The 24,071-nt window shown below is 33.9% G+C and overlaps 2 protein-coding genes across 3 annotated transcripts in view; one reads left to right on the top strand and one right to left on the bottom strand.

The window, feature by feature from the left end:
• The window catches only part of TRMT13 (tRNA methyltransferase 13 homolog), a 19,562-nt gene extending 13,462 nt beyond the window's left edge, over nt 1-6,100 (top strand). For both annotated transcript variants that reach the window (XM_016133476.2, XM_016133468.2), the window contains 3 exons: nt 534-608; nt 3,469-3,901; nt 4,209-6,100. In XM_016133476.2, the coding sequence (XP_015988962.2) occupies nt 534-608; nt 3,469-3,901; nt 4,209-4,404 (704 nt within the window). In that variant the 3' untranslated portion in view covers nt 4,405-6,100. The remainder of the gene's footprint in view (nt 1-533; nt 609-3,468; nt 3,902-4,208) is intronic.
• On the bottom strand, nt 4,573-24,071 carry LRRC39 (leucine rich repeat containing 39). Its single transcript, XM_016133485.2, has 9 exons — nt 23,735-24,071; nt 21,138-21,330; nt 16,190-16,295; nt 13,357-13,513; nt 12,667-12,803; nt 9,684-9,829; nt 8,775-8,927; nt 7,489-7,625; nt 4,573-4,681 (listed from the first exon to the last, which is right to left on the bottom strand). The coding sequence occupies exons 2-9, from the start codon at nt 21,248-21,250 to the stop codon at nt 4,626-4,628; spliced, it is 1,005 nt and encodes a 334-aa protein (XP_015988971.2). The 5' UTR covers nt 21,251-21,330; nt 23,735-24,071; the 3' UTR covers nt 4,573-4,625.

Below are 24,071 nucleotides of genomic sequence, written 5' to 3'. Positions count from 1 at the left end.
CTTTGATAGCACTGTTATGAATACTTACTTTTATTCACCAAAGTGTGAAAAGCTAAGATATCTTATTCATGATCATAAAGGTATATTAAGAGCTCTATAATTTGATTAGAATAATGAACATAGCATTTTATAATATATTTTAAATATGTTATGTTGGTTATGTATTATCACATCTATTATTTATGCAAAATAAATCTTCTTGTGGGGAAAGTTTTGAGTCCTTTTATCAATGGGTTAATAACATTTAGCAAAATAAGGTTTTGACAGAGGAAAGTCCTGAGACAGTGTAGAAGGGAGAGCATCGCCCTAAGAATCAAGAAACGTCAACTCTAATTCTGACTCTGTCAGTGGTCATCTGTATTACTTAGCAAGCCACTGCATCTTTGAGCCTCTTATTCCTAAGCTACAAAGTAAGAATTGTTTAGTTTCTTCAGTGCTAAAATTCAAAGATTCTAATTAGTTCCTTGTTTCGGGAGGCCACATTAAGGCCTTGTCTCACATGGGAACTTGGTTCTCATTTCCTTTTATTTCAGACAGGATTCCTGTACTAAGCAAAGAAAAACTGCCTGTGGTAGGAATTGGAAAGCATCTGTGTGGTGTGGCAACAGGTAAGTAAATATACTAATAATGTCTAAATTAATACATGAAGTCTTAGCTGAACATGGTCCGAACCATTTACATAATCTCTTTCAAATAGCGTACATCACTGTGTTCACTACTCATTAATCTTTGTAGTAGCACGGACCCAGTGTTATATCACAACAGCTTTCCTATTGATCTGCTCATTTGGCCATTTTGTAGGATGAATCAAGGGTTTTGTGTAAATGCTCTGTCATATGGGACATTAAGGTTCTTTGGATTATATTTCAACCAAAAAGGAAATGAATCATATATGGAAACTGTATGATTTCACTTCACAAGCCACTGATTTTTTTAGAGGAGTTGCTTGGCAGGGACTCTGAAACTTCTCCTACTGGAAGATGATCGTGTGTCAGAATTCTAGGGGAAAGGGAAAAATAATACTAGATAAAAAATCTAAGATGTCTTAGCACTTTGATCCACCAGATTTGGCATGGAACAGTGGAAAGAGAGTGAGCTTTGAAATCAGAGAGTCTGAGGTCCAACTCTGCTGTGTGACCTTTCCAAACTTGGGTTGTCTCATCTGTAATATGGGGATGATAATAATGTATAATTTACCATAGTGCATGTAAAGTGTCTGGTACATATTGGTGCTCAATAAATGTTAACTGTTGTTACATCTTCCTGGCTCCTGCTAGTTTCATCGTCTACCTACATGGGGAACTTGGAGCTTACATAAGACATTGTTAAAATTGGCTAGAAATGGCTTTGAGGATTATATATTTGTGTTATCCTTCATAGTTTTTAGATGACTTTTACTTTTTATTTCGTTTAACCCTCATAAAAAGCCAGCCATCTTAAGTAAGCCAGTTCTGTCCTAGGGAAGAAAAAAAGCAAACTCTTTTACTCCTATGTACCTAACCCAAGTTTCTTGGAAGTATAATCCATATTGGCTGTTTCTTGTGTTCCTCTCATCATTCCACCCTTGATTCACTGTATTTGAAATTTGCCTTCATCACTTTATCATTATCTTACTGAAAAAATCTCTACTGCAGTTGCTTACCCTTCTCGAGGTTCTGTTTCCTTCTCCTTTGTTACTCTTTCCTGGTTCTTCCCCCTCCATCTCTGCCATTCTTTCTCTGTATCTTTCATGGGTTCCTTCCACTACCTGTCCTTTACATACTAATATTCAGACCCGTCTGCTACACACCTAATCTGCCTTTCCCCTTCTTAGGACTCTTCATTAGCTCGCAGTCACTGACAGCATGAATGAAGTCCAAGCTCTTTAACATGATCTCTTAGTCTCATTCTGGCCTCTGCCTTTCTATCTCTGCCACTCCCTGCCTCCAGGTTTACTGGTCAGCAAATTCAAACCCTGAATGTTTTCCCATATACTATATTGTACCCACCCGCCCAACAAAAACCTGATCAATTTGTCCTTACCATAGCCAAAGGGTTTTGGCTATGCTGTCGCCACTGGCAGGGAACTTCCTTGGATAAGATACTCCTCCTTCATGTGTTTCATAATGCTCTCTGCATATCTTTACCTTTTTATATTTTAATTATATATCTAATTCAACCACTATGCTGTGAATTTTTTGAGCATAGGGAATGAGCTAACATAATGACTGACATATATAAGAACTCAGTAAATGTTTAAATGAATAATCTTGTCCGCCAATTTGCTATGTTTCCTTACATATCTAGCTAGGTATGTGGCTTTGTTTCTTAAATTCTCTTAAGGGAAAGGTTAAGATAGATTGCTAAAGCTCCTTCTGGTTCTAAAAGTACTTCGTTCTTTTAATAATTTTTCTGGTTATTTATATTTCTGAATATCAATCCAATGTAAATAAAACATTGACTGAATATATTGTCACAAAATAAGTTTACAAAATAATAGATTAACTATCGCTTTCTCCACATAAGTTCCTAGTAAGATTTGTTGATTTAAATTCACATATTGAATTAAATTTACTTGTGAAATATCAGATTATTTAATAGTAACTTGTGATACTTAGGGCAGTAAAAATTTTAAATGTATGTTTTTGATTGAACAGGCACAGCATGCCAATCTAATCAGATAGAAAAATGTGGGTTTTACAGCATATATTTTGGGTCTAATTAGTATTGTCAACAATATAGCAGTCTTCAGAGAGAAATTGTAACTATCAAAAATCTATTTGCTGAGTTTTTAAATGTACTATAAAATTTTCATTTTAATATGGAGTACCTTCACCTCTAAGCTTATATGTATATAATCGTTACATCTGCAAAGTCTTCCACATGAAAGGCATTTAGTAACTGCTGATTGAATGTATAATACAGTGAGCATAATACAGGTGGCCAAGATTATTCATTCATTTCCGCAGTCTGACTTCTCTTGTTAACTCTTCAGCTTGTCACTATTTTCTGTGAGCATCTTACCTTTCAGGACTGACACCTAACACTAACCTAAGCAGATCCTTAGTGGCTGCTTTTCCTCTTTATTTCTTTCTTTGGTTTTCTTAAGATCAAAGCTTTCCTGGAATGTAAATGTAGGTAAATAATTTTTTTTCTGTACAAGTCATTTCCTCAGGCAGGATAGGAGAAATAAGAGTCAATTCAGGTAGTCGGACCAAAACTTTCTGCAAATTGTTGCTCTTAAGCTTCAGATAGTTTTATTAGCAAGTGGACTTTATGTAGAAAAAATCATTAGAGAAAGAAGATAAAGAGAAAAGAGCAGATATGAACAAATTGATAATTTGCAAAAGAATTATTACAGGTAGAAAGCTAGGTAGGCTTTTGTTGTTTTGGGTTTGGGGTTTTTAAAACCATACTGCTTAATAAATGCAAAAAATATTTATTTTTAAAGATAATGTGGTTTGGGGGGCCACATAATTGTGTTTGCAGATCTTGCATTACGATGTTTGGTTGAAACCTATGCTGCCAGTTGTGAGGAAAGGAATGAAGAACCTTTAGCCAAACGCATAAAGAATGATAAAACAGAAAAAGAAATTAACACTTTGGCCAAAGAAGGAAATGAAAAAAGTGTCCCAGAGAAGTGGACCCCTGTGGCTGGCATTGTTATTGCACTCTGTTGTCACCACAGGTGTGATTGGAGACATTATGTGGGCAAAGAATATTTTAAGGCTTTAGGCCTTGGAGCAGTGGAATTCCACTATTTCCAGCGAATGAGTAGTTGGGCGACTTGTGGGATGCGGAAAACATCTTTGGATGGCTCAAATATTACCACAACGAGAAAAGATCATCAGAATGATGATGGCGAAGAGCATGATGATGGGGGATACAGAATTACAGATGACAGTGTTGAGAGTCTGCCTGGGTAAGTGACTACTTTGAAATGCACAACCCTGCAGCAGAAATAATTTATTATTGCTGTACTTTCCTTTTGATGAATATTACCAAAAACATTCATGAAATTGTGTTTAACTATCTTATTTTAGAATAAGTTAAAATACAAACATTTTTATTGCGGTCATAAATAAAATGTATCTTAGAAGCATGGGACATAGCATGTAGTGTATTGTGGGTTATCTAGCAGCTTATTAACAAATAGAAGGGACTAAAATAATTTTTTATAAACTTTTACAAACTTTTAACAATGTTTTATCTGTGTTTATTCAATTTAGGTTTCTAACTGTTGAAGAAAAGAAGAAAATAGGGCATCTTTGTAAATTGCTGATTGATCAAGGCCGAATTGAGTATTTACAACAGAAGAGATTCAGTCCTGCTCTGCAGTACTATACAGATCCTCTGGTGTCTTTAGAAAATGTCTTGTTAACTGCTTTACCAAATCATTCTTCATCACCAGAAACGACTGCTTAACGGAAAAGAAATTTTGAACATCATCTGTCTTCCACCAAAAAAATGATATTTTAAATTGTATTTTTATATTCATGAAAATATAATTTATAGCAGATAATATGAACTTTTAAAAATGTTGGAGCCTCACTGAACTTTGGTAATAGCTTTGTTTTTTACTTGAGAAGTCCAAACAGAATTCACCAAATTCCAAAGTAATCTTCAGCAGGGCATCCGGAGTTATATTATCCATCAGTGTTTATAGAGATTGGTGAAGTAGTTGAGCAGTTGTCTTGGTTATCTGAAACACACATAACATGTCACCATGTAACTAGTATAGTAACTTTCTACTTGCACTAATTTTAGAAATTTATTTTCCTTTGGCTTTACTTAATACTTTTTATTTCTCAAGTTCAAGACGTAATGATCAATCATCAGTTTCTAACAAGGGCTAATTTGAGAATTTGGCTTATGCGTGGATTTTTTTCCATGCAGATCTGGAAAGGATAATGATTATGATTTTTTTCATGCAAATGCAGAGATGTTCACAATCAATTAATGAATTCACCTTCAGATTTCCAGAGTCATATCTGTATTTATATATTATCAGAATTTTCCATGACAAACACCAAAACTAAAGAAATGTTTTCCAGGAAAAGAAAACTATTTCATTTTATCAGATAATTATCTAGTTAGAACTTCCAAAAAGATGCTTAAAAACCTAATTCACAAATTAAGTAAAAATGTGCAAATAACTTCTGAAGTTAATTAGGTATCTCATGTCTTTTAACAGAACATTTTTACGTGTGTGAGTACAAATATATTCTCTCCTCTTTGGGAAAATAATTTGGAATAAAGTGGAAATTAGATAGTGAAAGCAAAATTCTTCTTACATTTATGCTTCATTTAACTCATTTCTATGCACAAGCAAATGTTAAACCAAACATGGCAGTAGGACTGTTATTCTTTTCCACATCTTATCCTTGATTTATTCTGCTTTTATAAAAATCATGTTTACCTCACTGGTACATTTTCCAAGACAAAGATCCAGAATTACCGATTTTAGATATTATAATGATATTCTTAGGTAACTTTTTATCCTGTAGGTCAATGACTATCTGAATTATAAATTAGAAGGCTAGCCTATTTTTAATTGCTGGCCTTTCTATTTTAGTTTAATCTCATAAGTTTTGTGAGACCACCTGCATTCAAATCTCAACTCTGACACCTCTCAGCTCATATGTCCTTGGGCATACTTAATCTCTTTGTGCCTCAATTTCCTCATCTTAAAATGGGGATGATAATAATAATACCTCACAAGGTTGTTGTAAACATTAAAGAGATAACAAATGTAAAAGTCTTAGAACAGTTCCCAGCACAGAGTGAGTCCTCAATAAATGCCAACTATTATTAATAGTACTAATTCATGAACCTGGTTTTAATAAACAATAAGCAGACTTGGTTTTATTATCTTTTTGTTTAAGTTGTAACCTTTTTACTTGTTATGTTTTATGTCAAATATTATTCAAGTAAGATAGTTTGATTATATTTTAAGTTAGTTACATCCCCCAATCATGAAAACATAAAGGAAGATAATACATCATTCAGTGATTAACATGATTTACTGGGTCAGACAATGCCAATTTGCATTATACAGTCTTTTGTATTATTCAATAATTTGTGCCCAAAAATAAAATATATTCTACATTATAAAAGATAATCTCGGTTATGTTTCATCAAGCATATATATACACACACACACAAGAATTATAGTAATACAGTCTCGTGGCCCATTTAGCTTAATATGTTTCTAACAATGGTACCGAGTCCTGTATGAGAAATAAAGCTTGTCTGTCAACATAAAAGCCATAGGTCAAGATTATTGTTTTCCTCAACCTTCTTCCATTAACATATCCTAAGAAAGTGATATGTGGGATATATACATAGCTCTCCCTTGATCTGTAGAATTTGCAGGTTGAGCAAACCCCTTGAGCTTTAAATTTATCTACACAAAAACTTCTGTACGCCCACAGGTACATCAAATTTACTATGTTAAAACTGAAGCTTAACTTACACTCGACTACCTTATCCTGACCACCAAACCAGCTTCTATACTTCATTTCCCCATCTCAGCATCACCATCCATCCAGCTGCTTGAACCAGAAACATTCTCATCTTCATCCATTATCAATTCTGTCATCTACTTGTTTTTCATATATTTGTCCTCCACTTTCCAAAACTAGGCCCCAAACTATTACAACTCTTACTTGTCTTCCTCTAATCCATCCTCCATGTCGTTGTTTTTATGACCTTGCTACAACAGACTGAATCATTTTCTGAACATCTTTCTTTGGGTGTTGATAAAAACTTTCCTATAGCTGAAACACTCCGTAATTGTTTGCTCAGATTATACTCATTCTTTGAAACAAATATTTTAAGATTTAACTAAAATCTACCTTTTAACTAAAAAATTCTCAGTTTTAGTGAATTATAAAACTCATTTCTATTAGTATACTATTTCATTTTTGTTTTTAAAATAGTGTGTTCCTTGTCCTCTTCCCCTAATCTTGGATTAAATTTAAGGCTTTCCTTCTTCAGTTTGAAAAATAAGGTGGTTTAATTCTAAATTATCAGAGGCTTAGTGATGGAAATCTGTATTTTAACTATTGGTTAAAATCTGTGTTCTCTTAATATTTTTCATTCCTAAGCAAAATGTTTTTTTGCTTTTTATGGATTGTAGAAAAAAGAAATGGCAGCGAGGGTAACATTACTGAGAATAAACTGACCTAACAAAGTGCTAGAACGAGGTACGGAAGTTTTAAGAACTATATCTTCACTTGGTTGTGTTTCAAATGCTCGACCAAAGAAATTCATTTCCTCACTCCTCTTGAAAGACTTTCAATATCTATCCAGCCTTTTTCTCTCTAAGCCTTTATCAAAATTGTGAACCAATTTGAATTTCATTTTTCTTCCTCCCATGATATTGACCAAGAGACCAGAATTTGGCCAAAGGTAAGATAGAATGAGAAATCTATAAAGGAATTAATTTGTATAAATATTCCCCTACCAAAAAGAATATTTAACCTGGATAATATACAAATCTCATACCTGCTGTACTCCGTGACTCCTGTATGTATGTGTACATGAACCGAAGACCAAATAATTCCTCTTCCTCTTCATCTATACCTTCACTGGGAGGAAGCGTTACTTCCAATTTCAGTGGGTTGTCTCTGAAGTTGACAAACCTAGCAATTCACCAAACACAGTATTTTTATAGGTGCCATAAAAGTGTACATTTATTTTTCTGGAAAAATACCAAATGATAATATACTAAATTACTTTTTTTTTTTAACTGGTTTCAGTAAGTGAAGATCTTAGGGAGATGTGATATATCCTGAAAATCTTGAAATTTCTTTCATAGAAGAAAAAGATTAGCTTTCAACCACTTATTTTTGGTGCAGCTTAACTTCCAAGAGCATCTCAAATATACAGATGCTCCTTGATTTAACAATGGGGTCCCAGTAAACCCACTGTAACTTGAAAATATCATTAAGTCAAAAATGCATCTGATAAACCTAACCTCTTGAATATCATAGCTTAGCCTAGCATCCCTTAAACATGTTCACAACTCTTATAGTAGCCTACAGTTGGACAAAGCCATCTAACACAAAGACTACTTTATTAGAAAGGGTTGAAGATCTTGTAATTTATTATGTATGTCACTTCCACACCATCAGAAAGCCAAAAAAAATCATAACTTGAACCATTGTAAGTTCAAGGACTGTACAATTGATGCAGTGAACTTAAAGTTTTTGCATATTTTATGGACAACGTGTCTTTTTATCATTGTATCTTCATCTGGTACAGGGCTTAGTTGTTGCTGAATAAGTGAATGAATGAATGATATTGTTATGGAGGTTGTGAGATTTGGTATTTTCACTGTCAGGAAGTTTTTGATTTTGGAAGGAAGACACAGAGTTTGATAGTAATTAACTTAGTAAAAAGTTATATTTATAACATATTTGCCAATATCTATTGGAGTTATTTAGAAGGAAAATAATCACAATTTTTATGTTTTGGGTTTTTATATTACAGATAAGTTTTCTTAGCAGTTACAGAAGAGATTTTCATGAAAATGTTACCAACAGAGGGTGTTCCTTGAAGCTAATAAATACCAGCACTGCTTGAGTTTTATGGACTTTTCTTAAATAATTTAGACCAGTATTATAGGAATCCTATATAAGTGGCAGAATTTTAAAGTTGGAAAAGATTTTTAAGTACATTTATTCATATGAATGTGAACTCAAATCTATTCAGAGTGATTTCTCTGTGTTACTTTGTTCTGTAGCCAGAAAGGAATATGTCAATTATGTTGAAATTTTTTTTTTTTTTACCTCAGATTGGTCATCTCTTCCATGCACAGTGGAATATCTTGCAGTTTATTGTTGGAGAGAACAAGAGTAGCCAGATTTTTCATATTGCTGATAGTTTCTGGCAAGCATGTTATTTCATTTCGTTGCAGCCATAATGTATGTAGATTTTGCATTCTGAAGAATTAAAAGAGGCTTCTGCAATTAACCACACATAGTATGAAAACCCTGGTTCTTATTAACTTAAAAATCAAAGAAATGTCATCTTTTTTTTTTTAACATCTCCATTAACCAGTATACCTATTGGATTAACTGACTTCACATTACCTGATTATTAGGGAAACTGCATGGGGGAGTTAATTTCTACAGTATAGCCCTCATCCTGTGGAGGCAGAAATAAAATCATTGTATTCCAAAATTCTTCACTATTCTCATAGAATTTCTTAAAGAAGAATTGTAAGTATTATCTAATCCAAATTAGAATCTTAAAAATCAGAAATTATTAATATGCCTATTGAGGGAAAGGCAAGTTTCCATAATTGTTAACAGCCAAGACTCTGGGCCAGGCTGCCTAGGTTGAAATCCTAGCTGGCACACTTAGTAACTGATACTGAGCAATTTAGTTAACATCTCTGTGCTTCCTCCTCTGTTCGTAAAGCATTCAGACGTGTCTGGCATGCACTATGCAATGTTCTGATTGTTGTGGCATGTTCTTGTCAATTTGTTGAAATCAGATGGCCAGTTTTTCTCTCCAAGTAACTCTTTTGCTTATTAGTAATAAATGAAAACATTCTGTTAAATAGTAGTATATTTAGAACTAAATGTATCTATTGTGATTGATTTTGCTTGGGGTCCCCTTTGTTTTGTTATTTTGTACTACTCATAGATAGCTTCAGCACATCTGTTGGTAGTATAAAAAGTTACTTATTTTACCTTTCTATGGTATCAGGAAGTTGTTCTAGTCTGTTGCTTCCCAGGTCAAGCCACTCAAGGGCAGGCATGTTCAACACAGCAGAAGGGATTGTGGTGAAGTGGTTCATACTCAAATCAAGATGAGTAAGCTTTATCAAACTGCCGAGCTAAAGAGGAAAGCAAGGTTTACAAAATAAAGATCTGCAGTGTAACATACTGGAAAACTCACATTGGTAAAGGAGATATTTCATGTCAAGGAATGTTCACATTATGTTTGGACTTTAGTCATAGCAGTCCACAACATTTTAATATTTTTTATATTTGAAATAAAAATAAACCTAAGTAACCTCCAGATAAATGAAAGCTCTCATAGAAATGTTATCTATTCAAATAAAATGTATCTTCCCAAATAACCAACTTTCAGGGTTTATAGAACCTGCCTGAAAGAATGTTTTGTTTCGTTTTATTTCGTTTTTGCTTTCTTTTTATCTAGTAATTGGGATTTACATGGGAAAACCCAAACTTCAAAATAATAGTTATCTTTATTGAACCCCATTCTTTGTGCCTGATGCTTTCCATACACTAGCTCAGTCATAAAATTTACTGTTTGGTAATTCTGTTTTTAAATGAAAACATCAAAAATGTATTATGAATAACGACACCAGTGTGCCCAGGTTAAGAAGGATCTTTTTATGTGACCGTACCTCCACGCCCTCCTCCCTTCTTCCTCTCCAGAGGAACCTCCTATCCTGGATTTGGTGTCTGTTGTTCTCATGCATGTTTTTAATGCTTTTATTACTATACATAAATATATGTTTTCTTTCTATTTATTTACATATTATTTTTACATGCTTTTATAAACAATTTAGTATTTTTATGTTTTTAAATTTTTAAGGCTTATGATAACATACTTATCTTTAACTTGCTTCTTTCTCTCAATATCAGTTTCTAAAATGCATTTATTCTTATAGTTTATTCATTCTAAAATATCCCTGTAATTATCTGTGTTCCCAACCGCCAGTTGGAGAAAGCTGTATGTGAATCATCCACCACTGTACCTTAAACTAATGGATAATTCTGACATCAGCTTTACCACCTGATTTCTATTTTATGGGCTGAATGGCTTAGATAGGCCATGGGACTAGAAAAGATAAAGCTATGATGTGCACTCAATTATTCATGGACCTAAAGATTCAAGTAGTGAAAGATTCAAGATGTGAGAATTCAGTTAACTTTTATTTTAAAAAACAAAACCAAAAAAACCCCTCTCCATTTAATTCTACATTCTATCTCTATTAGATTCCACAACTTTAACACCACAGAAAAATGCATAAATAGTGTTTTGTGTGTAATGCAAAAAAGCAGGACGGTTTTGTTTTCTAAGTGATGTTTCTCCAGCTTTAGAATTCAAGCCATGAATTAAACTGATTCAAAATCTGTCATCAGACTTTAAATTTTTTTTTAATGGATCACAATAGAGTATAAAAATTGTTTTTACATTAGCATAATGTTTGTATACACTATGTGCAACTTAATGGCTGAGATAAGCTCATATTGCTGATTTCTCAGAGGTACTGGAACTCTTTGATTTTAGAAGATTGAAAAGATATTGAAATTATTATAATCATTATAACAGTCTTAATTTTGCATATGTGAAAACAGATCTAGTTATTAAAGTGGTATGTTTAAGGCCACAGAGCTTCTTAGAGGCCACCTTTGTAAATAATCCCAGGCTCAATATCTCAGTTCACTATTTGTTCCAGTAAAACCTATTTCTCAGTGAAGAAATTAAGGTAAAGACATGTTAATAGACATGCCCAAATTCACAAAGCTTTTTGTTGACAGAACCAATCTTTAAAAAATCACAAGAATTAGAAATTAGATATAAAATATTTATTGGCCTTGTTGCATGTATAAAAAAAAATTGTTCCTGTAATCCTTATTTTCATCACAAACAAGTCTATACATTTCATTAAACTGAACTGTTATTAGAGGAGATAAAGATATAGAATCTACATTTTACTTGTAAGAACAATAATTATTGGTAACATGCTTACTAGTTTAGGAAATAAAGTGATATTTTCACCAATATATGTTGAGAGAAGGTAATAGTATTTTTATTTTATTTTGAGTTTTTTTATTTTTCTTAACTTTTATCTTGAAAAGTGATTGTTTTCAAGGCAAAGCACCATGAAAATTTCCTTTGCTGATTCTAAGAGGATCAAATACAAAAAACAGTAACACAAATGTCTGTATCTTTATGATCAATTTGGTTTTACCAATAACAAGACATCAGTTTGAAGGCTTTCCAAGCCTGTTGCCTTGCTTTTACTTTTAGAGCCTAGGAAGCTACTTTTTCTAAAAATGAAACTTTGTAAACAATAATCGATGTCTTATTACTTAACCTCTATCTCAAAAACTGATCACTCTATAAAAACCAGCTAGTAAACCAACGGGTTTTCCTATCACCACATTATCTGGGCTTTATAATAATTATTTATTCTAAAGGGGATCAAATTATGTTAGCTGAAGGACTTTGGGTGGTAAACACACAATAGAATATACAGATATCAAATTATATTATACACCTGAAAATTATATAATTGTATTAACCATTGTCATACCCAATGAACTTAATTAAAAAATAATTATTATTATTTATTCATTCAATAAGCATTTAAGTAACAACTATGACCTAGTTTGTGCCTTCAATTCTTGGAATAGAAATAAGTAAGACTCACTCTGGCCTTCAGGGAGATCACAATCTACTCAACAAAGGATGTCAGTACCGTGACAATAATAAAACTAACTTTTATGCTATATAGATGCTTCCCTTAAGACAATGCATTATAGTCAAAATAATAGGAAATTGTTTTCATTGAATATTTTCTAAATAAAATATATAGCATTTCTGTATTAGTGTTATTTTTTTTATGATTACACAATTGAGAAGTAAGCCACTAGTAGATAGAAATTTAATCATAGGTATTTATATCTTTCTGACCTCTTGTGGAAGATCACATATATCTCTGTTAACAGCAAGCTCTAGTTTCTCCAAGCTGACACAGTTACTTAGTTCCTTGGGGACTGTCTTGATTCTGTTGTAACTAAGAATCAGTTCCTGAAGTCTAGTAAGCAGTCCTATAAAAAATAATATAAAAAGAGAGCAGATGGATGGAAAGTAATGTTTCCAGTTATGAAATATTACAGCATAATTTAGTTACCAGTCTGACATTAACAAATTTACACTTCTTAGGTTCTTAACTTTTCCCAGTATATGTCCAGCCCCTTCTTCAGATTTAAAAATACATTTTTTAAAATTCTGTTATATCTATGCTATATGCTGACCACTTTTCCATTTAGGGATTTTTTTTTTCTCATTTAAGAAATCTAATTTTTTTTTCTTGCCTTCAACATGTTCTCTTACAGGAAGAATAACTAAACAAGCAGTGTTGTTTTTAGAATCTACACAATATTTCCAAGAGACTTTTCTTGCATTGAAATCTCATCTTGAATCACCTCAGTAAATTGGAAGTGTGGATCTCTCTGGAGCATCAATGTAGACGTTTTTACATTTTCTCAAGATCTGAGGCTATATAAAGGTAAGATCTTTATTCCATGTATCAGAAATCTTAGAGACAAGCACATCTGCAGGTGGATAAAATAGCACAAGAATAAAAGCAATCTTCCTTACCTATTCCTCTAGGTATCTCTGAAATTGTGTTCCGAGATAAATCTAATATAAGTAGGTTCTGGAATCTTCCAATGAATTCAGGGATTTTCAACAAACCAGTTCTATGCAGTTGCCATCCCTGTAGCTGATTCAGTTTCAGTAGAGAAGAAGGAAGGGTCTAAACTCAAATGTAAAGAATAACAGAGTCACTATATTACTTAAATTACTTTAATATCCTGCCACACTAAAGTATGATTATAGATGTGTTATTGGATTCATAAAAGAACTTTGTAATATTTCTTTCTTAATGGGTTACTTAATGGGTTACTTTCTTAATGTGTTACTTCCAAGTTTTAAGACCTTTTTTTTTTTTTGGCTAAACCTTCAAACCCCAATCATAATAGAATAAACAAAAATAACATATTTTGCTCAATACTGCACACACATAGAACTATACCCTAAAGATTCTGTTGTGATAGACTTTTCTAGAGTACATATGCTATTAAAAATGAGACTATGATGCTTAATTGATTCACAGAGAAACTTAAAAATTATTTTAATCAATAATTTAAACTTTTCTTCCCTTTCTATTTTGAAATATTTTATAACAGTTTTTTTAAGAGGATTTTTTAAAATTTAAGATTCTTAAAGAGTTTCAACTATTCCGAACTTGCTGCCTTTTCCCTTTCAGCCTAAAATAGCCAAAAGAAGAAATACAGGATTCAACCTACTAGCTAAATATACCTCTTTGTGGATTCTAGGAAAACATGGTGGAGTGAGAGACATCCTCAGATCACTCCCCTTGAAACAACAATAAGCAGAATATCTAAAACGGAACAAAAAACACCCAAACTGCACACCAGCTCATCTGAGCATAGGATCTGCACATAAGAACTACCACAGGTCAGAGCCTCAGGTGTTGGGCAGTGGACTGGGACAAATAAAGAAGCTGTCTCTTGCAGCCACTGGAGCTCCTCATAGGAGGAGGGAGAGGAATGAAGGAGTGGCAACTTCCCTGATCAGCCCTGCCTGGAAGTGCCAGGACTGTTCTACACAGCCGGCAGCAGGGCTCAGTCATCAGGGCAGAAAGCAGAGAAGCGGGACCGGACAGCAGAGAACCAACAGTTGATTTTTACCGGCCACAGCTGCAAAACCGAGGCTGAGCAGCAGACCCCAACTCTCAGCCCAGAGGGCCCCTACCCACATACTCTCCTATACTGCTCACTGCAGAGCCCCAGGGGAATCTGAGCAAACGCTGTCAAAACTGTTGCTAACACTAACAGGGACTGAAACTGAGAGTAGTGAGTGTGATTTAAATCTACAAGAAAATAAAAACTTTAGGCTCTATATAAAGCGGGAATCCAAGAGGCTTGAAACCAAAAGAAAAGCTCCTTCTTTGCAGCAGGCTAAAAAGAGACCTTTATATAATAAATCTTCTTTCTGGAAAACAACAGAATACACTTCTATTAATGTCCAGGTGGAGAAATAGTCCATTAAATACCATGAACAACCAAGATGACAAGGCATCTCAGAAAGAAAGAGAAAAACCTTCAGAAAATGAGCTTATAGACATAGAAATATGTGACTTAAGTGACAGAATTCAGGATGATACTTCTGAAAAAGCTCAGTGAGTTCTGAAATGAGTCACGTCAACAATTTTAGAAATTGCAAAAGCAGCTAGATGAGCAGAGCAAAGAGATGGGAACCCTCAAAAAGAACCAAATAGATCTTCTGGAGATAAACACATACACACATACGCGTGCGCGCGCGCGCGCGCGCACACACACACACACACACTGCAGAGTTGAAAAATGAAATACCAAGCTTGGGAAATAGAGTTGACCAAATGGAGGAAAGGATCAGTGATGTCGAAAACAGAAATCTAGAAATAAATCAGAAGGAAAAAGAGAGAAACTGAAGAATGAAAAAGAAATACAAGAACTAGCTGATACCATCAGGAGAGGAAACAAGAATAATGGCATTACCAAAGGTGAGGAAAAGGAGCAGGGACTAGAAAGCATTTTCAGACAAATACTGGATGAGAATTTCCCAAGTCTAAGGAATGAGCTGGAACTTGGAATTCGAGAAGTCAACAGAACACCCAATATCAACCCAAAAAGGCCTTTGCCAAGACACATTATATTAAAATTATCAAAAATCAATGATGTAATTCTCAGAGCACCCAAGGAGAAGAAAATGGTATGTATAAAGGAAAACCTAATAGATTATCATTGGACTTCTCAGCACAGACTTTACAAGCCAGAAAGAAATGGAATCAAATATTTAAACTATTAAGTGAAAGGAACTACCAGCCTAGAATAATGTATCCAGCTAAGCTGTCCTTTAGATATGAAGGAGAAATTAAGACCTTTTCAGACATACAAAAATTGAGGTAATTCTCTACTACGAGGCCTGCACTATAGGAAATTCTGAAAGGGGTCAGCTCACCTAAAACAAAATAACAACAACAGCAAAAATACATAATTAGGAGTAAAGTGACTATCAGGCAATAGAAGCAGAGGAGTGCAACCCTTACTAAGAACAGGTCATTATAAGCTTAACTAATAAGAAGGGGATTGCTATAGGAAGATAGTAATGAACGTTCAGCATACATAGAAACAAATTAATAGAAGAAATATTAAAAATGACAAGTTTAAGCAGAGTTAATGCAAATTGAAGTTTTGCGAAAAAATTTGTCCTTTTTCAGTTGTTCATGTTATCCAAATTCATTTGATATGCTATTAAAATTAGTATTTCTAACTATTCCAGTCTTGCACAGTCTCAGAGTCATTCTCTCAATTCTCCTGCATAAAGCAAAATGTAGAAAATCAAATATTACTTCTTTAAAGCTTACCTTCCATTCCTCTTTTTCTATCTTCAAAATGACTCTTCCGTCTTCCCTGGTGACCTTTTCTTTTAGCTTGGTTAAGCTTACTCGTTCTTCCCAGAGCCTCACGAGCCTAGAAGACCAGGAAATCATTTTAGCTCACAGGTAATGACATTGATAGCATTCACTTTTATATTTAAAAAAAAAAATGACCCATCAAAATAAACATTTGATCAACAATATCTGGAAATCGAACAAGGATTTATTTTGCAAGAATTATAAATATGATTAGTACCACAAATGCCCAATTTTTATATTTTAGAAAGTATCTTAGGTCCCCATAAATTTTTTTATAACAGGTTTATTGAGATATAATTCTCATATCATAAAATTAATCCTTTTATAGTACACAATTCAGTGGTTTGGGTATAGTACAGAGTTGTGCAACCATCACCAGTAGTCCAAAACATTTTCATCACTCAAAAAAGAAACTCCGTACTGGTTAGCAGGCATTCCCCATTCCTCCCTTGCCCCTGCCCCAGCCCCTGGCAACCACTAATCTACTTCCTGTCTCTGTGGATTTGCCTACTCTGGACATTTCACATAAATGGGATTATGTCTGGCTCTTTTCACAGATCATAATGTTACTCAAAGTTCATTTATGCTCTAATGTGTAAGCACTTTATTCCTTTTCATAAAAGAATAACATTCCACTGTATGGGTATACTGTATTTTGTTTATCCATTCATCAATTCGTGGACATTTGGGCTAATTCCACTTTGCGACTTTTATGAATAATGTTTCTATGAGCATTCATGTATGAGTTGTTGTGTAGACATATGTTTTTATTTCTCTTGGGTATATTCGTAGGAGTAGAATTGCTAGATTATATGATAACTGTGTGTTAAACTTTTTTAGGCACTGCCGAACTGTTTCCAAATTGCCTCCAGCATTTTACCTTCCCACCAGCAATGCATGAGGCTCTGGTTTCTCCACATCCTCACCAACATTCATTCTTGTCCGTCTTTTTTGATGATAGCCATCCTAGTGGGTGCATGAAGTGGTGTCTCATTGTGGCTTTGACTTGCATTTGTCAGATATCTAACCCATAGATATCCAATAAATATCATATCCATAGATATTTAATAAATAAGCTTGCAAACAATACAGTTGAACTTGAGTTAAATTGTATATTACGACATTCCAGTTTTATCCAGATTTTGTTTTTCAGATACAAAAAAGTACAAAATCTTTGCCATTCTGGATATATCCCTATTGATTTTTTAGTGCATTGCAAACATACATAGAATAATATCAAGCTATAAAAATTGAATAGCAAAAGGTTGTAAAAATTTTCTGTACTAGGAAATTTTTCGTGTATGACAAGTAAAAAATAAGTTTAGAATTGAAATGTTTGTAATTTTAGCCTATTAGAATGATAGATACAGAACTACAAGCAGTCATCGAGGAATATAAATCAATTAATTTGAATATTTATTTGCCAAAAATCTCTTCACATCTGAGAGTCAATATATATTCTTAAGTTTTACGTCTTAACTGATCTTCAGCAAGGATTTTATTTTCATGAACAGAAACCCAGATCTCTGAAAATGTAATATTTGCTATCTGTATGTTTGTGTTTGTAAAATAGTTCTCCAGCATCTGTGTATTTTCATCTGCCACTTGTCTGAAATCCAACCAATCTGCTAACAAATACACTGTGGCAGTGTCTACCGGCAGAACCGCTAACCTTCTGTTAAGTACAGTTAACTGAAACAAAACATATCATACCATGTCTTCGGTTACATCACTTTTTGTGAAAATAGAACTATTTACACAGTAGGCATGATGATTATTAGTTACTTTTTATTCATTAAGAGATATATTTATTTCGAGCAAGATTTAGTGACAAGTACAATTAGGTGTCTTGTTCCGTAATTTTTAACTTCAGCTAAAGAATTCATTAAGCGCTCATCATATGCCAAATGCTATTGTGGATACAAAAAACTGTCCTAATGTTTTACAGTGAGACTATTTTTTAAACAAGTCTCTTTCTATCTCTATAATGATTCCTAAATTATTCCTGGCTCTGAATTTCCATGATCTAAGTCCAGAACATACCACCATATTAAGTGACTTTGAACAAGACATCTCAGCCCTGTGGGCCTTGCCTATAAAATATGAGATTTGAGTTAAGTGATATCTTAGGTAACTTCCAGCTCTAGTATTTTTAGTATTAATTTCTATACTGCTTATAGAAGCATTACATTACACTCATCCTGTTTTTACACTATGCCTGCTCACAGACCACTTTCAAATCTATTGCTTCTTTTGTTTGCTTTCTTGCTATGCATGTGATTTGCAGACTAGCAGCATCACCGTCCCCTGGGAGCTTGTTAGAAATCCAGACTCTCAGCCTCCACTCTAGACTTAAACAAGAATCTAAATTTTAACAAGATCACTAGGTGATTCCTACACACATTCAAGTTTGAGAAGCACTGCTCTGCTTCAGTGCAGAGCAAAAAGATGGGACATTTCTGTTCTTTGGATTACCTCTGGTCAGTTTTAAAATTCTATAATTTTTTCCTATTAGCCCTTTTTTCCTCTGGCAGTCAGATTCTTTGCCTTACTCTAAACAGCATGTCAGATTGTTACTATTTTGCATCAGTTGTGGTGGTTTATTATTATTTCTTTAGTAATACTGTAGGTTTTAAGTCTATGTAGTTTACTCTGGAAATGGCCTGGATTTAATTTCAACCATAAACCAAGTTTCATAATACTATAAAATGATTTTGCAATGAAACTTTTAAAATTAAGGGTGCTTTGAGAGGCTACATCTTGAAAATTCCATGTAAAGATTCTAGAGCTAGAAACTGATGTAACTTATGTCATTTACACTTTACTAACAGGTAGTCCTCCCTCCTAATCACAATATAGTCATCAAACCAAAAAGAAGAGGCAAAAGGGAAAATAATGCACACTCATTCCTTTTGTACTGAGAGAACATAAAGCTGCTGAAATTAAATTATTCTTAACTTGACACATTGGTGAAACTCAGGAGTTTAGAACAAAGTCATGATTTCTGACCACTGTCAAAATATGGGTAGGATTTATTAAGAGTATTCTGGAATCAAATTTATCATAATGGTGTAGTATAGCTTAATAGGTTTCATAAGAGTAGCTTTCTATACAAATGGCCAATCGAGGGAAATGTAAGACCTGAAGAGAATGTAATGCTGACTGAGTCAATTTGCTTAGGTGTGAATATTAGGTCCACATTTATAAGCAATGTGATCTTCGACAAGTTGCTTAGGCCTGTCCCTCAGGTTCATCATCTTTAAAATGGAGAAAATAATAGCACCAATGTGTGGCAGAGACTGCTTATCATCCCCCAGTATCTGTTACTCCTCTTCTTCCTCAATAATAGATTCTCTAACTTTAACTGGGCATAGGACTTCATTTAGCTATTCCCCCTTGCATCTAGCTATAGGTCACATGAAGCTTTGGCCAATGGATGCTGGCAGTAGTAGTAGCCTGTGTGACTTCCTGCTAGCTGGAATCAAATACAATGGCTGCAGTTGGTGGATCTATTTGGGTCCCTGAGGTGACTTTAGGTATGGAAACCATGCGCAGTTGAGCACCAAGGTAGAAGCCTGAGTGTCTGAGTCAGTGTAGTGTTATTCCAGCCCCCGATTGCTTGCCCAGAAAAGTTAACACATCTTGTTTAAGGTACTATTATTTTGGTTTTCCTTCTCTCATAATGCAGTCCAACTTTCATCATGAAACTATATTTCAGCATATTAAGAGAATTCAATGAGAGCATACAAATAAAACGCTTAGCAGAGTACCTAAACAGGGAGTATACATCAATTAAATGGCTGCTATCCTATCATTGTCGGCATCACCATCATCTCTACTGACTTTAGTTAGGAAGAATGGCCTCTCCCCATCCAGATCTACCTGTGCAGACACAGACAGTTGCTTATGTATAATCTTTCCCCCTCTTTGCTATGAAAATACCAGTTACTCTCAAGTGTTTATACTTCCTCCAGGTAACTTAGGTGAAAATCTTAATTCGCCTAAAGTAATCATACAATCTCATTTTCTGGATTAGTGGTGTACAAATGACGTGATTCCAGCCAGTGAGAGGTGAACAAGAGCTTTGCTGAGGGACCCCAGAAAGGTTTCCTCACTCTTAAGAATGGAAAGAAATAGTTTGTTCTCTTCTAATAATATAATGATACCTGGCCATGATGCCTGGAAATGTAACAATCATCCTGTGGCACTGAGAGAATTCACCTAAGGACCAAGCTGACACACTGAGATTAGCCGCGGAAGATAATTAAAAACAAACAAATGAAAACAAAACAGAACAAAAAAGCACCCTGAGTCTTTAAAGCCGTTAAAGTGTTGGAATTGCCTTACCTCAGGACTTCCCTATCTCTTGAGCCAATTTTAGTTGAATTTCTGTTAATTGCTGGCTGACATAGATCATTTAATGTTTAGAAAGAGACCTAATGAATGGAGCCGTGTGGAGTCAAGGGGAAAGGGCTGTTCTTGCTTTGGAGACATCGTTAGGCAAGTAGGGAAATGTCAAGAAGGCAGAGGAAATGAGAGCCGAGCTTTTTAAATCAAATGATCCGCAGGGGCCCAGCTCGAGCTCACAGCTGTTCACATTAACGTTGAACAGTCACTGAAAATTAGACTAAATGGTGCTAATCAGACTTCAACGAATGTTGAACAGAGTCCTATGAGGGCCTAGGATAACTATTATTTTCACATATAGACACTTGTATTTTTTGTGGCTCCCATCACACTTCACACTTAATTGAGTCAGATATTTCCTTTAGGTATATTTTGAATTTTAAGTAAATAAAAATATCAAATTCAATAACAAGGCATTTAATAAATGCTCTTTTCTATAATGATGTTATAATTTTTACTACTACAAAATAATAAACATATTATAGCATACTTCCGTTGGAATTCCTTCTCTCGCTGCAGGTCTTCATTGAGAGTCTTTATTCTTTTTTCCCAAACTTCCTTTACAGCATTGACAGCCCCAGTACAAACCACATTTGTTGACATGATTTCTCCACATTGTCACAGAGTCACCAACTTCATTAAGTTCTGAATAGCTGAATCACAGACACCATCTCAGAAAGGACCTAATTGTACCAGAGGAGGAAAAAAAGAAACATTGTATTTCAGAATGTTCACTGAGTACTGTAATGATCATAATAGCTTATATTTATTGAACACTTTCTATGTTCCCAAAACTATTTTATACACTTTACATGCTGTGTCTCACTTAATAATCCTCTTAAAAAATACTATGCCATGGATACCTTTATTGTCTCTAAAATACAGATGAGAAAACTGAGTCTTAAAGAAGATGGGCAGTTTGTTCAAGGTCACATATCTAATATGTGACTGAGGTGGGAACTGATGCCAAGTCTACTTCCTTTGTTACTATGTAATTCACAACAATGAAAAACTGCACTAGTTTATACGCCCAATAATAGGAAAGTGGCTAAAATGGGTATGTAAAGTAAGACAAGCATCTTGGGACATCTACCTAATCTAGCTGGAAATCATTTAAGTGGTAATATATTGGGATTGTTTGATCTTGTATAAAATAAATTGCAAATGGACATATATAATATTGAAGGTTGTGACTTGAATCTCAGAAACAAGAGAAAATAATAATAGGGGAATCATTATATAAATTAATATAGATCCACTTGATGAAATGTTCTTCATCTTATAAATAATGGTGTTGGTTTTTCACCAAATTATATATAAACAATAATGAAAGAACTTTTTTTCACAATTAATTGAATTATTTCCTTCCAAATTCAGGAGTCAAAGATCTAAATCATCACATCTATTCAATATTATACTGGAATGCTGTAATGCAAGGAAAGTAAATAGAAAGTTTGAAAAAGAAGTAAAATTTACAACCGCATGAGGAAACAGGTACATACTTTCATATACTAAAGGTGGCAGTATATATTGTTACAATCTCTATGGAGAGAAATCTAGTAACATCTATTAAACTTATAAGTGCACATTCACACTTGCAGGAATTTATACTGCAAATATTTTCCATTTTAAAATGACATATTACAAAATTACTATGGTGAGTAACAGCAAAAGATTAAAAACGACATAACTTTCTATCAGTAAATTGTAGTACATTCATATCATGGGAAATTATATAACTCCATTAAAGAGGGAAAAGCATTTTATATACCCATATGCTTTGATTTCTAAAATACATCACTACGCTACAGTTTACCCACTGAATGAATGTGGATATTTGGGTTTCAGGATTTTGCCATTATGAGCAATACTGTTTCTGAAAGTCTTGCTCTTATCTTCTTGGTGCTCAAGTGGGGCGTCAATGGATATTTTGTATATTTTATATGAAACAAGAAGTAGAGATATAAGTATTTGTTTAAAGTTATAAAGATAATCAAGAGAGGCACTAAAAATGAATATAAGATTAGCGCAGTGTAAAAGAACTTAAGCATCGTCTTTCGTAATGGAGCTCCACTGATAATATCTGAAGTTGATAAAGAAAAGTATATAACTGTCTTTGGAAAAAAAGAAAAAAATATGCACATGACCATTAAAAACTAGATCTTGAAGTAGTTAAAATGGTTACTTCTAAGGTGATAGAGAACAATGAGGTAGAAAATGCTGCTTTTAATTATTAATCTCCTCTAAATTATTGATTTCTTTAAACTAAAAGTGTGTGTGTGTGTGACAGAGAGACAGAGACAGAGAGAAGGAAAGAACTATTTTACAGAGGAAAAAAGTTTAAAATTTCAAGATTTATATTTAGTCGCCAATATGCAAAAAATCATTAAGAGAATGTCTCTTTTTTTAAGCAATGCATGAGAATTTACACAGGAACAGACTGAGATCTTTTGCCATTTAGAAACCTTGGGATAAATATGCTGACAATTCAACTGCCTGGAAATATCATAGCCAACCTATTTTTTTTTGTCTCCAATTTTAGCAAATTTGTAGTATTCGTTTAACAGATAATAAAATATAGATTTTTTAAAATCCCAATGATCTACATGTTAATGTGTATTTTACTAGACATATATGTACTAACTCATTTCCTCATTTGCCATTAAACTTTGGTCAGCCATAAGTTTTCCTATAACAGTAACCAATTTCCCTTAGAGGAAAATAAGTCAATAATGATGTGTGCACTTTTTGCCTTTGGCATAGGATTATGGTCTCTGCCTTGATTACCACCCTGACAGAAAAGCACGGTAGCCTGGAAGTGAAGTAAGTATGGCAATGACCTGACTGATAGAGTTGGCTTCCCAAAGTCAAAAGAAAGAAACACAATCTCAAAAAAATGCTTCTTAACTTTTAGGGACATCAATCTTCCAAAGAAGGACAAGTACATGAGCGACTATGAACCCCCAAAAGGGCTTTTAAATCCAATTCCAAGTTCAGTTGTATATTTCATCAAATACAGACATAGTAAAGGCATCATCAGCAATCTTTAAGTGAAGAATGGAAAAAAAATTTTTTTTTAATACTCACTATTGTTGTTGGCGGATGCAGAAGCTGACATTCCCAAGTTAGCGATTACTAGCTAAGAGTGAATCACAGGGAGAATTGTTTTCAGTGTGACTCTGAATGATTAAAATCGTCAGTCAGGCAGTAACCAAGTGAAATGTAATGTCAGCCTAGTTCTAATTTTAGTTCATGGACAAAGCTGAGAATAGCAAGAATCACGTGGAGCATGTGTGCAAAGGATCAACCGATGATATATGTGAGTGCATTCTGCATATGGCAAAATGCTGTATAGGCATAACTCTTTCTAAGGTTGTGAAAAATAATTCCTATTGAAAGTCCTTCCATTTTTTAATGACTTAAC

The sequence above is a fragment of the Rousettus aegyptiacus genome, unplaced genomic scaffold, assembly GCF_014176215.1.
Source record: "Rousettus aegyptiacus isolate mRouAeg1 unplaced genomic scaffold, mRouAeg1.p scaffold_m13_p_17, whole genome shotgun sequence".
Taxonomy (NCBI): domain Eukaryota; kingdom Metazoa; phylum Chordata; class Mammalia; order Chiroptera; family Pteropodidae; genus Rousettus; species Rousettus aegyptiacus.
The sequence above is the reverse complement of the archived record's forward strand: the minus strand, read 5'-3'. Positions and strand labels throughout refer to the sequence as shown.

What these genes read in the sequence shown, in the direction of transcription:
- LRRC39 (XM_016133485.2), bottom strand. Translation starts at nt 21,250, where the DNA reads ATGTCAACAAATGTGGTTTGTACTGGGGCTGTCAATGCTGTAAAGGAA. An exon ending in TAGAAAAAGAGGAATGGAAG is followed by an intron (nt 13,514 to 16,189) that starts GTAAGCTTTAAA and finishes ATTTGAGTTTAG; the next exon opens with ACCCTTCCTTCTTCTCTACT. An exon ending in CTTCCTGATACCATAGAAAG is followed by an intron (nt 8,928 to 9,683) that starts GTAAAATAAGTA and finishes TTAATTCTTCAG; the next exon opens with AATGCAAAATCTACATACAT.